At 39.1% G+C, this 16517-nt stretch overlaps 1 protein-coding gene across 5 annotated transcripts in view; it reads right to left on the bottom strand.

Moving 5' to 3' along the window:
- cacna2d2a (calcium channel, voltage-dependent, alpha 2/delta subunit 2a) overlaps positions 1-15884 on the bottom strand; it is a 219918-nt gene extending 204034 nt beyond the window's left edge. For all 5 annotated transcript variants that reach the window (XM_028001954.1, XM_028001956.1, XM_028001955.1 and 2 more), the window contains exons 1-2: positions 15377-15884; positions 10390-10471 (exon numbers count right to left, since the gene is read on the bottom strand). In XM_028001954.1, coding sequence (XP_027857755.1) covers positions 10390-10471; positions 15377-15492 — 198 coding nt within the window. In that variant the 5' untranslated portion in view covers positions 15493-15884. The remainder of the gene's footprint in view (positions 1-10389; positions 10472-15376) is intronic.
- Positions 15885-16517: the final 633 nt, after the last annotated feature.

Here is a 16517-nt window from a genome sequence, read left to right as displayed (position 1 = left end):
GCACAGAGTCGTGGATCACTGAGAATTTGAAGAAATAATACATGAATTTAAAAAGGTTTTAACAAAGAACATGTAAAAAGTACAATGTACATTTGTGTTAAGGCACAATAATAAAAATAAATACCTAATATGTCTTATAGCCTGAACAGTTAGGATGGGGATTAATCAGAGGAACATTAAGGAGTCCTACAGTAAAGCCAAGACGACTATGAGACCATTTTTTCTCTTTGGACGAGTAGAAAGAAAAGAAATGAATGCATGGTCATTTTATGCTCATTTTTGAATTTATCTATTCCAATCAGCAGGTCAGTTTAAGTCCAGACTGCCTTCAAGACCACCTAAAGAGAAAAGATAAAGGATGGAAAACAGAGGTGGGGACTCGAGTCACATGACTTGGACTCGAGTCAGACTCGAGTCGTTAAAATCACGACTTGAGACTTGACTTGAAAAAATGCTCAAAGACTCGGACTTGACTTTGACTTTCATGCCATTGACTTGGGACTTGACTCGACTTGAAGCTGTTTACTTGAAAAGACTTGATATTTTTTACTCAGTCTTAAAATTTAAAACACATTATTTATAAAGTGGCGTCATTAATTAATTTCACTCATTCCGTATCAATATGCGCAGACCGTCACTATGGTTTTCCTCTCTCCTTATGTATGTATGTGTACGTAGCTGCAGCACAACCAATCAAATTAACAGGATTTGGACGTTTAAAAAAACGCGGCAAAGCTGCAGAGCTCAGGGAACGAAATACGAAATAACCGCTCGAATATGCTTCCGCGAGTAATTTCTTTTGGCTACGTAGGTTATGAACTTTCGACTAAAAAACGAACTGCAACTTGTAAAACATGCAAGAAGAGAATATCGGATGGAGATGCCACGACGTCCAACTTTGTCCGGCATTTGAAGCTTCACAAAGATCGGTAGGTGGCGCTTTTCTTTTGCTGTAAGATAGCTGACTTTAGCTAACTTCGTGTTAGCATGTGTACTCCGGGTTAAATTGGTGATTATTTACCATAAATCCGGTCCTTCAAATGCCTCCACAAATAATGTGCACCGTGTTAGCTCAGGAAGCCGGTAGATAGTGAGCGGGGCTCCGGAACAGAAAGCAGATTCTGGACCTGAACACAGGGAACAGAGTCTCTCTGTCCCATCATGATGATGAACCGGGTCTAGTATCATCTAAGGATGGTTGGTGTATTTGAAGACATCTACGTTGGAAAATTATATTGACAATATATTGTTTACTGCAGTCAGTGCATTAAGTCAACTGTTTTTGACTTAATGCACTGACCGGCGTGACTGTCACATGTCGCACAGAACCCATTTCCAAGTAGTATAGCTTTGCTGGGAAAAAAAAAAAAAGACCAAATACAGTGACTGTCCCAAATAAATTTTGTGTTTAGAATATCTGTCCCATACTTACGGAGGACTGAAACTAACATACTTAGAAATAAAAGCAGAAAAATAAATGCACCAGACCTTCCTGAGTTTACTTGTGATAACTTCATTTATACTTATTTCATTTTTTGAAAACTATGATTGTTGTAGTGTTGATGTTTATTTATGAATAGAAGGAGTAAACTGAAGTCAAATGTAATTCATGAAAGGCTGTAATTTATTTTCTGACATCTGTTTACTTCTGACAGATTTGAAGAATACCAGATGAATAAGAGGATCACAAATGAACCTCAAATACTTATTTTAAAAAGAACAAATGGTCTATTATTTGAATTTTATGTATAATTGCAAATTATAAAAAAAAATAAAATAAAAACGACTCGAAATGACTTGAAATTAAAGGTTCCTGACTTGAGACTTGACTCGACTTTTGCCTGTCTTTACTTGAGACTTGACTCGGACTTGAGGACAGAGACTTGAGACTTACTTGAGACTTGCAACACAGTGACTTGGTCACACCTCTGATGGAAAATAGTCGTTGCAGCTAAATTTTTTAATTGTTTGCTTTTTATTTATGCTATTAGATTTTGGTATCTCTGACAATTTTAGATTTGTCTTATTAGTTTTACTAAACTTTATTTAATCTCTATTTTTTTCATTTATGTTCCTGTGATGTTGTTTGTTGTGAAGCACTTTGGTCAGCTGAGGCTGTTATAAATGTGTTTTATAAATAAACTTTGACTTGACTTGACTATTTGTTCAAGTGCAGAGAACAAGTCTGAATCCTGCACCATTTTTCAGAAAGTGTTTGTGAGAAATGAAGGAAAGGAATAAAAATCAAGATGTGTTGACTAATTGTTATTATATATCCATAATGCTGTGAATTACATTAAATGCATGGGTTTTAACTTCAGAGTTTTTTTCAATATTTGTAGAAAAACTAACGGCCGATCCTCGAACGTGAAGCCGATCTTATCCAACGATCTTATGAACCTCAGCAAAGGTCTAAAAATCAATCCCTGCCCTCTTCTGATCTCCCATGAAGAAGGTTTGACTAGCAGACTGACCCTCCAGGTCTTCATGTCTGCAGATAACAATAGTCACTCATCAACTTCACTGCTATATTTAGCAACATTTCAGCCAAAAAAAACACATTGGTATTGGCAAAAATCTGAATCGACAGCTCAGGTTGTTTAAAGATTGACAATCGCATAAACTGCAATCAGTGCATTTCTATTAAACATACAGCCAGATATATAATAGAATGGCTTATATCAAAGCATATGTATGTTAGAATGGCCCAGTCAAAGTATAGACCTAAATTAAACTTGAATCTGTGATTAAGTTTGAACATTGGTGTTCAGAGGTGATCTACATCCAATCTGACGGAGCTTCAAATATTTTGCAATAAAAATTTACAAAACGTAAATCTAAATGCTGGAGCGGCATTAACAGTGAAAAGTGGATATACAAAGTATTGATTCAGGGATGAACACAAAGATATGCCAAACCTTGAATTTTTGCTATTATGCTTTAGTCTATGACATGAAATCCTTACAAATTACATTAAAGTTTGAGGCTGTGACTTGACAAAGCGATAAAAAAGTTAAAATGGTATTAAAACTTTTCATCAATGCTTATGTAAAGGAAAAAAGGCTTTCCATTCACTTTTTTGTAAACATCAAATTGCTCAGTGGAAGCTATTAACTATTTATCTCTTTCAACTTAAAAAAAAGCAGCACAGAAAGGACGACGAACTGAACTGATAAAGTAGTGACTAAGGGTTGCAGGAAGGAAGCCAGAGCCTTAGAGTAAGCGATGAAGCTGGAATAGCCTGTGAAGTTTCACATAAACAGATAACTTAAGTGTTGGGGTCCAAACCAGAAGACAGAAGAGGAGAAATCAGAGAGAGAGAGAGAGAGTCACCAAATCTTCTCCCTCTCTCCTTTAAAGGAGACATCTAACTCCTCTCTCCTTGCTTTTATCAAAAGGAGCTCTTTGCAGTAGCCAGCTCATTAAGAGTGCTCTGAAAAAACGCTTGGACTCTTACAGATTTACTGCTCACTTTATCATTACTTTTTTTATTAAAGAAAAAATGCTACCACAACCAGCCAGACCCCATGTTAAGAAGTAATTGTGCAACTAAATTCAGTAATTCTTTGCTTCAGCAACACTTGGCAGCAACAAACAAGTGTTTGCTGGGACTGGGAGTGAGTCTCTGAAATCGCTCTGAAGGAGATTTGACTCATTATTCTCTGCAAGAACTGCTTTAAAGGAGCAATATTTTGTCATTTCCTCACATGTAGTGTCATTTACACCACAATAAAATACCTGTGTTACCCCAAGTTCTTATGAAAATGCTGTAAATAGCAAACATACACACACACACACACACATTGTAATTCCACAACACTATCTGAAAAATTTCCAACGGTTTCTGAAAGGGGAGACGTTGCGCTTTCCAGCCAATATCAGGTTATTACGGTAATTTCTCCTTCACCGTAACAGGGAGCACGTGAAGAGACATTCTTTTAATAGACGATAAATTGCAAAAATGAGTTGCTAGATATTGAATGTTCCAGTTGTTATGGAGAAATGGGCAAATATTTTATTCACAGGACATTTTTTGAACTTTGTACAATTAAAATAAGCAAAAATATCCAGGCAGAGATTTGAAAGTTATGGTTATAGAGATGGACAGAGTACCCAAAGATTTTACTCAAGTAAGAGTGGCACTTTTAGTTTGTATAATAACGTCAGCAAATACGCAAATGTTCCACAAGGTGTTTGTGAATTGTTGCTGCTGCTAGTCTGGAGGAGCTCAGTGGAAAATGTGGAACTTTCTCAAACATGTGTTAAAAATTCAAAGTAACACATCAAGTATGGTTTTAAAGTTAATTTTGCATAATACCTCCCCTTTAACATTATTATTTTTTGCAACACTGTATGCATGTCCACACAGAGACAGATGAGCAGGCTCGGTTAAAGCTGACATCACTTTCAGGAAAAGAGGAAGGGGCTGTGGGCAGAGAGCAGGAGTGATGATGTCTGGCAGAGCAGACTGGGCATTTGAGACAGATTATTGGAAAACTCTGTAGTCAGCGATACTGTATAAATCCACCAGTGCACTTTATGGACTTATCTGTTTGTTGGGGCCGACTGCGGTGGCTGGGAGCAACACAGAGGAGCAACAAGAGACATCAGAAATTGTCTTCGACCTACATCTAACGTCACCCTCCGGTAGCAGCTACATACTTGCTGTGGTCAAATGGAACAAGATGCCTCTGCAACATAAACAAAAAAACAAAAACAAAAAAAGACCTGTTGCTCAGAAACACACACACACACACACCAACGCAGACAGACGACATACATGTCAAGAGCATGCACGACGCCTGGCAACACTGGAGGCGAGAAGGTCTGTGCAAAGCTGAGATAAACCTTGAGCCAGCATGTGGTCAGCAGCCCAACTGATGTGGTGCTGACAAAGATACAGAGTGAAGGGGGAAAAGTGATAGAACGAGAGCAAAAATACAGAGCAGATGAAGCTCATGCAAAAACTGAGCAAACGCTGAAAGCATCTCTTGGCAATCTGTCTCCCCTTCACATCGATTGAGAAGCCGCTCTCAGGTTTCATCCAGAGCAACAAACACGGAGACGACGAAGCATGGCAGCAGAGCAGACACACCCTAACAGAGCCGAGCCGCCAGGCGTCAGCCTGAAACCAAGGAGTTGAGGATCCGTCCTCTTCTGCAGCTTAAATTATTCATGCTGACTAGACTCTTCTCATTGCAATGAATTTCAGTTTCACTTGGACTGATCGTTTTAAACATGTTTAACAGTCGTGCTCTGCTAAAACCGTGGAAATCGCCCTGACACTATGAACCCGTCTGTTTGTGAAAAGTGCAGGTTTTATGAAATGCAAGCGGAGAATTCGGCTCAGTATATTTACGGTACTCATAAACTTTACTTTAGGAGTTCAAAATCTCTCAGAGGGAAACGTCGCTATTTGTTCAAACTTCATGTTCTCAAGCATTTCAGGCTAAACACGTTTAGTGAGTTTATTCTTCTTTTTCTTGTGTTTTAAATTGTTAGCATGTCATACATTTTAACCAGTTTTAAAACATTTGTCTTAATTTCCAACAGAAAATATAAATAGCAAAAATTATGTACACTTGAAATCACTTATAAAGCATGACCTGGTATAATTTTAAAAAATAATTTATGCTCTGATATTTAACATTATAATCCAATTGTTTTTATTTTCAGTAAAACAAATGCAGCTACGGTTAAAGCTAAAATTCAATCACAAATTTAATAGTAATTATTAAAATAATAAAATAATAATGATAGCAATGCATCTTTATCAAACACTTATTAATTTAAAGTAGGTTTTACTTATGTCAAAGCTGCAAAATATTATTGTGATGGAGGAGCCGTCACGAGCTAAGACTTAATTATAGAGTCAGCATGCGCGCGCACAATCACGCACACAATCACTAACTTACTTTTTGTTGCAGTTTAACCTGATGCGGTTCGTCGTGGCTCCACACGCGATGTTCCTGCTTCAGTTAATATTCTAACCTGTTTTCAGCATTAAACGTTTTCCCGGTTCTGATTTCAGGTAACGTGTTTCCGGATTGTGGCGCTCAGGGAGGGAGTCGCCTGAGGTGGTGACGTCATCAGAGCGCACTGGGTGTTGTTTATTAAATTGAGTATTGTTTTTGTTTACAAGTTATTTTATTATTATTATTATTATTATTATTTTGCATACTTCAAGAGTTGATTTGAGTTAGAAGTTATTTTTGCTTGTTTGGATTGTCTGTGGGCGGAGCCTGTGGCTTTAAAAGCAGGGCTCTGCTCCACAGGAAGACAGAAATTTTTGAAGGTAACATGATTATATGTAAGAATTTAGATTGGGGGAGATGCTCTGGTCCACACTCCAGCACAGTAGATGGCGATAATACATCTTAACGTTAGATGTCACCCGCCAATAAAAATTACAAAGAAGAAGAAGAACAGGAGGTCAGTCTGTGGTTAGACTCCTGAAGAAGTCACACTGGAGGTGATGGACTGTTGCAGTGAAGGTACTGATGATTATTTGATTTCTAACCTGCTCTGGATATCCTTCGTGTGTGGTCTGCACCTGCCATCTTTGTGCGAGCTTAATAAATTCCTCTAAAACAATCTCTGACTTGGACCAGTCATTATGTTTGACTAAATCATAATAGAACCCCGTCACAATTATAAATATTAGTTAATTTTGATTGTTTCTTCAAATTTATCTTCTATATTTTTAATCCATTTTATTTTATTTTGATTTCGTCTTTGGCCTCAAGGGACTACAACAATTTTGTAGGACTTCCACTATGACAACAAATATTAAATTAAATGATTGTTAGAATTAAATTAAAGGAAAAATAGTTAAATATTACTTCAAAAAACTTTAGCAGCCTGAAAAACTGGTGTTAGCTATTAAGACGTAAGACGTCTACCAATACATTCTAGTGTTGTGGTTTGACAAAACACTAACATTCATGAAAAAAGAAAAAGAAATTCACAAACAATTCCTATTTTGGAGCCAGGAGCCAGTAACTGCTCTGCATCTTCACCTAAAATAACACAAAATATGTTAATAATAAAACAGTGATTACTGGACTAATCTGATTGTTGAAGCTTAGCCTGTATCTCTGATAAAGCATCGCTAATGACAGCTTGTGAGTGTGGGCGCACTATTGTGAATGTGCCTCAGGATATGAAAACAATGGAAGTGTCCGTCAGCGCCTCTCATCTCTACATACTGCAGCACATCAAACTCAGCAGCTCAACAAGACGAGCAGGATAAGGACCGTAAGCAGCTTCTGTGTGCTCACAGTTGAGTTTATCCATCTGAGGAAGTTTGACACACATGAACATCCATCTCACTTGTCAAGCCATCGTTCAGTGCCCCCCCAGCACCTTCTAAAATGCCCACCTCCTCGGCTCCCAGTCGCCCACTCGCCTCGTCTATCTGAGCGCCACGTTTCTCCATTTTGAAACGTCCACCTCCTCTACATCACTCACCCTCCATCTCAACAATGAGAGCTTGACTTAACCTGTCTACAGTAAATTTGAGGGCGTTTAAAAATCATTTTGGACCTAAACAAACAAAAAAAACTATACATAGAAATAATATGGTTATTTTTCTGATTCAGACCTCGGCCTCACTCCCACATTCGTCCGCTACTTCGCTTGTCAAAAAAGATAACATCTCAACCAGGAGCGGGAACTGAGCAGAGCGCAATACATTCAACTTGGTTCACTTGTGTCCCTCCATGTAAGACAAACCCAGAAATAATTTGCACACACTTTACATTTTTTTTGTCTCATGTGAGAATAAACTGCGCATGAAAAGGAAGGGGGCGCAGAGGGAGGCAATCTTGTTACGAGCCGGCATAGCCCTGGGAAGATTTCTATCAGACACACGTAAAGAGAGAGGCATCCATTTAGAAAATGGCTTTTCTAGGCATGCTGGGCCATTTAGCACACCCTGTGACGACTCCTGTTTGGGGCAATGATAAATGTTCTTTCACACACAGTCTGTGCACCCCGTCAGACCAGCACACACACACACGCACGCATACACACACACAAAGCCATATGGGCAGCCAACACAAGACATCTCTGGTAGTAACACTTTTAGAGCGAGACAGGCTTCGTTGGGTTTGGATAACGGACACAACCTCACACACTTGTTGACTCGATTGGTTTAAATACGAGGAACCGAGCGCTGAACATCAAGTCGACACTCAGAAACAAGGAATCGGTTCACTTAAACATGAGAAACTGCGTCCCACTTTTAGAAAAACCACAACTGAAAGCCACAAAGAGCTTTCTAACAAAACTAAAGCAGCATTAACTTGTACAGTTTTCCTGTTAATTAGGATTAGTGATCAAATCAATCATGTCGACAAAGCTTGATCGAAATCTTGTTTCCATTTAAAAACTAAACATTATCAGGATGCATCATCAACTTTTAACATTTTGGTGTTTAAATGTATAAAATGTTATTTATTACTGGAAAAAAAATGCCACTTCCTCTTAAATCGCATCCAATGCTTGTGTTTTAAATGTATCAAAGTTATAGATTTGCACCAATTGCAACTTTTCAGCCTGATTCTAACTTCAGATTTTTTCATCAAAATTAATCCGCCTGTTTCTATTTTAGTTAATTTGGGATTCTGTCCCAGAAAACAGAATAGTTTTATTTAGTTACCGCAAACCAACTGTGTGTAAGAATGCAACGGACCTAACAAAGATGGAATATTTGTAATAAAAGCTGCATAAAAGCTCTGGTTTTTAGTTATATGCGTGGCCTCTGGGATGAACTTTAAGCTAAAATGGAGGTTTGTTAATATACTTAGATGTTCAATCAGGGATATGAATAATTGTGGACTTAATTGTAGATTTTAGAAACCATAATAATATGACTTATCTGCCTTGTTCTTCTTTTTTTTTTACTTTAATACTTCAGCACTTCTATCACAAGTCTTAACCTTTCTTCTCAGAAAAGCCCTAAAGTGACACATTTTGGGGGAAGCAAATGTCAATTTGTTCCTCTCATCTATTCTAGAAGAATCCAATTTTTTTGGTAATGGTTGAGAAAACTTTTTTATTTTTCAAGCTAACAAAGAAGACTCATTTGGGTTTTTAAAATCTCACTTGTTACCTTCAACATGTGCTGTACACCATGTCCAAACCAGCAGCTTCATGCACACCTTGTAGCTCAGAGATGCATGATTTCTACCAAACAGAGTCAAGACACTTTCACCTTGAAGCCGTGTTACTTAGTAAGTCTACTCCTCAGCACTACTCAGCAGGAGTACTGAGAAAAATATTTACACACACTGTGAAAAGCAAACATTTTGACAGGTAAATACTCCGCTCTGCTGTGTTTACACTGGATAAGTGCTAAAATCAACCTTGCTATATCTGACACTCCGAGCGTCTGCCTTATATCAACTAATGGTCATTACCCTTTCCACCGGGACGAGCTCCGCCAGCTCTCCTCCTCCTCTCTGGGATCCATCAATGTCGCCGCCATACGACCAGTTATTACACAACCCACTGTTACTGCTAGCATTAAAGCCACAGGCGTCGCACAGGCCCGATGAATCACACTCACCCAAACAGCAGTAATGAAGCATTTATCTCAGGGTGCATTACAAACCCTGGAAGCATGGCAAATGTGCACATGGCAGAAGTACGATGAAACAGTGTCAATAACACGGCGCTCAACCATCTGCTCTGCCACAAGACACACATGTTACACAGAAACTGTGATACTGGAGACACTAAAACCAAATCTGCACTCTGGAGAGTCTGCCCATCTCAGGAATTTTATTTGGTTCTCATGTGTTTTTATGTGAAAAAATTTTAAAAAGTGGTAAGACTGACATGACACTGTGACAAACCGGATATAAGATTCATGACGGAGTCTTCGTGCATGGTTATGACCGATGTCATAAACACTGCATTGTTTAATACAAGGCCCCCACTTTTAGTGAACTTTTAAGGCATGTTTTAGTACAACTTTGCATTAAAAGTGTCATTATTTACCAAATGACATGTCATGACAACAGTCATAACCATTCATGAAGACTCCTTTGGGTTCATAACATGTGTTATAACCTGTGTATGACAGTGTCATGTCAGTCTTATGCACACCCCTACAAATAAGGCGTTACCAAAAACTTAAAACTCCCACCATTTTCTGTCCATGAATGTGTCAACTTATAGTTAAATGAAAGAAAATCTTATAAAGTTAAAGGCATTTGCTTGTCAATAAATATGAAAAAGCTTGTTGTTTTCTGCTATGCCTTTGCAGTCTTTGATACTCACACACACACACACACATTTATGTTGTACAACCAAGCCCAGAGGAATCTGATTAATAATGCAAGGAAACGCAGCTCGTCACATGTTCGCGTGATGTCAACTTACCGATCTCATCTGCTGAGCTCCGGTAACGTGCTGAAGAACCTTTTCCAGCTCCTTCTCAATGCGTCCGGCCCAGTGAATCATTCTGCAAAAAATAAATAAAACACATGTCCCTCAACATCTGCATCTGAACAGGTTCTCACACAGTTCTCTGTCACTACATATGAATAAATGACTGAGTACGTCTGTCTGTCCCCAGTGTGTTCTGCTGGAAAGCTGCCACAATCTGTGCCAATGTTTCCGAATTCCTATCTGGACGAATCCTTTTCCTAATGTCCAACTTTCTCATCAGCACTGCCTTCGCTCGTCAAATCCTGCATGCATCTATCTGGTTGGGCCTGGCAGGACCGGCGGCGACTGAGCCTGTCTTGCCTCAGCTTTGGATCTCCAGCTTCATAATAAAATTGCTGGGGTCTGACAGAAGTGCACCCTAGACAAGAGCTGATCTCCGTTAGACGGAGCCAAGTTGGGAATTAAGAGATCAAACGCCTGGAGCTCACCACTGTATATCTCTCACAGAGCAACAAATGGCTTAATGGATCCAGATCATTTTAAAGAGAAGGAGCCAGCTTGGCAACCTGGATGTATGCTGCTCAGTTCACAGAACAGTTTAAAAGCTTTCAGCAATCAGATGAATAAACTCTGTCATGCGTTCACGGTCCAGCCACCGGCTGCCAACCTTTTTAAGATAACCAATCAGTCGCATCAACATCTCAACACAATGTGGTCGCTTGTCTGTTAATAAGATGACAGAAACAAATGTCATCTTCAAATGTCAGATTTGCTCAGAAGATGAGGAGAAAGAAGGCCGAGTTAATAGAACGCAGAAAATTGCCTTGCTGCCAAAAGTGGGGAGCAAGAAGCAACAGATCCAAACATGGACGCACGGTTTGTCTGTATTTATCGTACAAGTTTAAGAGAAAACTCTTAGTGTTTTCTAAAGAGGGAGAAGGAGGCAGAGTGAGAGTGTTTACTATGAAAGGTCATAAAAAAGGCAGGACACTATGAGTCCAGGCAATACCTCAGTCTCTCTATAATACGCTAAAGCTTCAATTAGTCAGACTGGGATTTGCTAATTTTCCCATAATTACCTCTGAGTGATGGAAAAAAAAAAGATCAAAAATAAGATTGACTACCATTTTCAGCCAACGAACATGTCAACAAACCGTCTGAGCCAGAAAAATCCTGATCTCTGAATCTCTAGTTTCATTCATCATTAAATTAGTTATTTACAAAAAACAACTTTTTAATCAAGCAAACTAGAAGGTCAGTTTCAAAGAGACTCGCATGAATACTGCTAACCAAAATAAAAAGTGGTTTAAATGAATGAATGAAAACTGGCTAATTTTCCCAACCGTTTAGCTCTGATTATTGATTGGGAGGTCAAATATTGATAAATCAGATTTAATTAAATGCATGAAAACTAAACATGTACACCATGTTCTATGTGAACATGGTGAACTATTTTAATGAACAATTTTAATAGTTTGGTCAATATGCTGTGATGAATATGGTGAGGATTTTGTAATTCATTCATATTAGTTATGAAAAACGACTAATTGTGATCAAGTGGTGCTGATATTGACTAATTAACCACAATTATCAATTTGCTCATGTTGATGATCAAACTCAAATATAATGTGGAAAATCAAATGAGTTTATAAGTAGAAATGAATGAATCAATCAGCCAAATATCTTAAAAAGACATTTATGAAATCCATCAAAGTTACAAACTCACAACATTTTGGTCTAAAAACTTTTCAACAACCAACAAGAACTTTGATCCACTTCCTGAATTTATGTTTAGGGACATAAGTTTTGAATAAAAATGTATTATATAGTGTTGATTCAAAACAAATGTCTGAACAAGGCACTAAACATAAAAACAGAACCAATATAGAGTGATATTTGCTCAGTTGAATTCAGTCACATAGTTTCAGTATCTATTATATATATTCAAATTTGGCCAAAGAAATAAAACAATTCAGTCAAGTTGAGCTTATTCTCAACTTGACTAAAGATTTATAAAAAGGTTTCTAAGTAATCCTCTTGAAGAAGCATGTGGCGACAGAGGAAAGGAAAGCTCCGTTATAATGAACTTTATAAGGAATGATGAGAGTAATTCTTTAACTTTCCACTGGATTCAAAACTCATACATCTATCATAGAAGCTGCAGATCACTTTTGTGCTACAATCTATAAAATGAAACCCTGGAATTGGTCAAAATGGAAATCAGCAGGTCAGACTTTAAAGAAAACTGAAAACTCACTGGCAATAAAGTTTACATTTATAAATAGCTAGCTGGCTAGCTAGCTGCCTAGCTAACTAGCTAGAAAAACAGACAGACACTATATTCATCTCCAATGCTATCCAGAAACCCAAAAAGAGCAAAAGATTTGTAAAATGATCAATAATAATCTCTATACAAAGGGGGTGTTACTTTAAAAGCACTGAAATAAAATTTAAACCAGAAATCAAACTAATCAAGCTAATAAAAATTGGAGCTATGTCCATATGTTGTCCGTTGTCTCATGTTGTAAAAAAGAATAAATAGAAATAGATGCACAAATCAATCAGTTGATTTGAGTTTTATAAATGATTTAAAGATCGTTTTTATCTGTTCACTAAAAATCTATTTTCTGTCAATGACTGTGTCAACCAACAGCCTGCGCTTTAATAGACGTGTTATAGTTAAATAAAATACATTCCTATACAGGTTAAAGGCACTTAAGACACAGTTGGATTCAGAACCTGAACCTCTATTAAGAAAAAAAAAGCCTGCCACACTTTATTTTTCTCTTAATTCTTGGATGAAAATATCAGAAGAAGTTAAGATCCAAATTGGTCGGGAAAAGCTCGATTGCTGCATCTCTAACTACAGGGAACATCTGAACTGCTGGGGGAAATAAGCAGTCAAGCAATATCTGTTAAAATGTTCTTTTTCCAAACTACTTTATCGTGACTTCTCAGTTTTACTGGACTAAATCGAATGAGAAACATCCTCCAGTCTCAGATGTGCAGAACTCCAGCTACTGAGATATCAGGACACGGTTATTTAGGAAATTATATGCACTACTGGGGCCTGATGCTAAACGCACGCCTTTAGACCTCGTGTGTAATGAAAGCTGCGATATCTTTTTTGTAAAACAAAGAAGTTTTCATGGTTCAGCACATTAAAGCCGACCGCGTCCTCTCTGCCTCTTTCTATGATGTAGTTGTAGAAACACCGCCATTTGTTCGCCTGCGTTTTTGATGGGTTTTTGTCAACGCATGCTGATTTATGCCCGGCCCGACATTACGGAAAAGCAGAAAATGTGATGAAATGAGTTCGGATGGGAGACCTGTGTGCCGGCAACATGCTATCACTGTGTCCATTCTGCTGCGATGGATCTCATCACTCGCACTGCCACGCTCAAAAATCTATTAGGGCAGGAGGTTGACTATTTTTTGATGTGTGGAAATAACATTTTGACAAGATTGCTGTTGATATTTTACCATCATTGGAAAGATTTAGTTTCTGGGGAGGAAAACCTGCTATCAGAACCGATTTCCCCACATCATTTAAACATATAGAAACTACTCCCTCTGCTAGAAACTCACAGAAGAATATACCGAAGCATTACCGCCATGCAATTTGAGTTTTCAGAAAATGTGAGCGCTGCTGGGAAATTAAGTTAGTCTTCAAAACAAATTTTAAAAAACTCAGATAGGTTGGCTCAGAAGCTGCATACACAGACACACACATGCTTCAATTATGTAGCAAAATCTGGCAAACGTAATGTGGGTGACCCAAAACCCAGTTTAAAAACCCCAAGAGGAAGCTGAATATAATACAGACTAAAACAAGGGCACCTCAGACCTGAAGGGAGGGAGAAGTAAGATGTTCCTTAAAAAAAAAGAAGGGAATCAACTCAGAAGCTCTTAAAGCAACAATTGAATGACATAAATTTCCTGCGCCACCTTTTTCCATTGGGCTTAAACAATCAAATCCGCGATCCAGCTAATCTGAGTCAATGGCAGTTGCACTGAAAGTCACCTTGGACGTCAAACTAACAAACCCCTGGAGATTTTCATCAGATAATCCAGCAGGACGCATCAGGAGTCACTAAAATATATTTTTATTTCTCTTCCTTTGAGACAAATGTACACAATGACATCAGAAATAAACACTTTCATCAAATGTCCTCCAGAGTTCAGCAGCTGATGCACTTTAAGGGTTTATTATGGAGCAAAAAGGGATAAATAAATCTAATAAAAATAAATGTGTTGCCACCTTAGAAATGGGGTAATTAGGTTGTGCTTTAATCAGCCGATGTTCACCCTTCATTTTCTCAAGGAGAAGTAAATTGGCTTTGCATTTAGCTCAGTTGTCGGAACTGTTTCCCAACAGGTGCGCTGCAAAAGTCAAGCTTCAGTTTTCCTGCTTCAGTTTCAGGCTTTATTGATAACAAATCTGCTCAAACCATCATCTTCATGAACAGCTGGCCTTATAAGAGATTTTCATAATATCCATGCATGGTGAGTTTCTGGTATAGAGTAAGTTTAAAACATCAGCTTTTACTTACACGCTATTATTCCCACTATGTGTGTGGGCGTGCGTGTGTGTGTGTGTGTGTGTGTGTGTGTGTGTGTGTTATCCGGAGGACTTTAAAGCTTAGATCGGATGTTCTCCCACATGCAGAGACAGCCAAACAAATTTCCATTTTCCATTTCATCCCCTTATTAATGTTTCTCAAAATCCGCCTCCAGCACGTGTCTGTGCACCACGATGCCATATTTACAGTTATTCTCAGCATCGGTATTGGATGATGTCTCTATAAAACAGGATGCGTGGGGACTGATGTTGATCTCGCTGCATCACAGGGAGCATCAGGAAACATCAGATCCTGCGAGGTAAACTGCGCACACAGCCTTGTTGGGGGCCACCTGTCCTACTTCAGCCCTCTCCCTCCCCTCCTACCCTTACACCTAAACAGCGCTTAGTACTTACGTGTAGTGCTGTGGGAAGTGGTGGGTCCCGGCTGTCGGTGTGGAGACGCATATAATAAGTACAGTTTGTACGGCGAAGAGGCAGAAAACGCCGATCGACTGCGCGCAGATCGCCATTTTCCATGAAATATTCAAGAAACTGGGAGAAATAAGAGAGAGTGCCGGAAGGACAGTCTCCCACTCTCTCTCTCTCTCTCTCTCTCTCTGTTTGTGTCTCTTGCAGCTGAGCTAAGAATAAACCGAGCTCCGGAGGAAAGTGAGCGGCAGGAGGTGAACGGTCGCCGGATGCTTCTGGACACTTCAGCCCCGCGCTGTGAGGGGCTCCACCGGAGGCGCACACGCCACGCAGAAATTTGGCACCAAAATAAATGATGATAGAAACAGAGTCAGGAGGCGAGGATCGGGGGAAAGATGCTCAGCCGCTGTTGCTGATGTGCCCGCCTGGCTGCTGCCTGTTCGCGCACTCGCTGTCCTCCCTCCCCTCTGTCTCTCTCTCCCAGCTAAAGCGCATATTCGCTCCCTTTTTTTTCTCCTCGGTCGTCTCCAGTGTAACAACAGCCATACAAGGTGAAGCTCAAAGCGACGCCACTGTTCCCCATTACGCTTTCAAAATAAAACCATTTGTAGTTTCTGGTGCAAAACGTCGCACTGACAGCGCGCAGACCCTTTGCGCGCTGCTTTTCCCTGAGAATGTTTTTTTTAAATAACTTGCTCCTCTCCTCTAAATTATGATTTTTGTTATATTTGACTCCTCACTTATTTTACGACATTAAATGCGCAAAGCGAGTTTGAGAATTGCCTCTTATGTTGACTCAGCTTTGACCTCAGTTTTTTTTTTAATGCGTTTAATATTTTATTTTGTAGGTATAACTTCCTGTGTTTCACCCTTTGGCTCACTTGATTCATCTTTTGGCACATCAGAGGTCCTTCCTCCTTCTCCAAGCGGCCCGTTCCTGTGCGCTAGACGGGGGCGCGCATCAGGCCACCTCCCCCTCTTTACGCCCTCCTCTTCCTCCCCCTGTGCCGCCGCCTTCTTCACAAACTCTGGATTAGAAGCAGAAATCAAGGCTTTATTTTGCTAATTAGAGGCTCGACTCTGGAGGGGCCCGTTGTATTCACTGGAGTGTAAACATTCAACAATC

This window comes from Xiphophorus couchianus, chromosome 20 (genome assembly GCF_001444195.1).
Source record: "Xiphophorus couchianus chromosome 20, X_couchianus-1.0, whole genome shotgun sequence".
NCBI lineage: Eukaryota > Metazoa > Chordata > Actinopteri > Cyprinodontiformes > Poeciliidae > Xiphophorus > Xiphophorus couchianus.
This window is presented reverse-complemented; position numbering and strand designations above follow the sequence as displayed.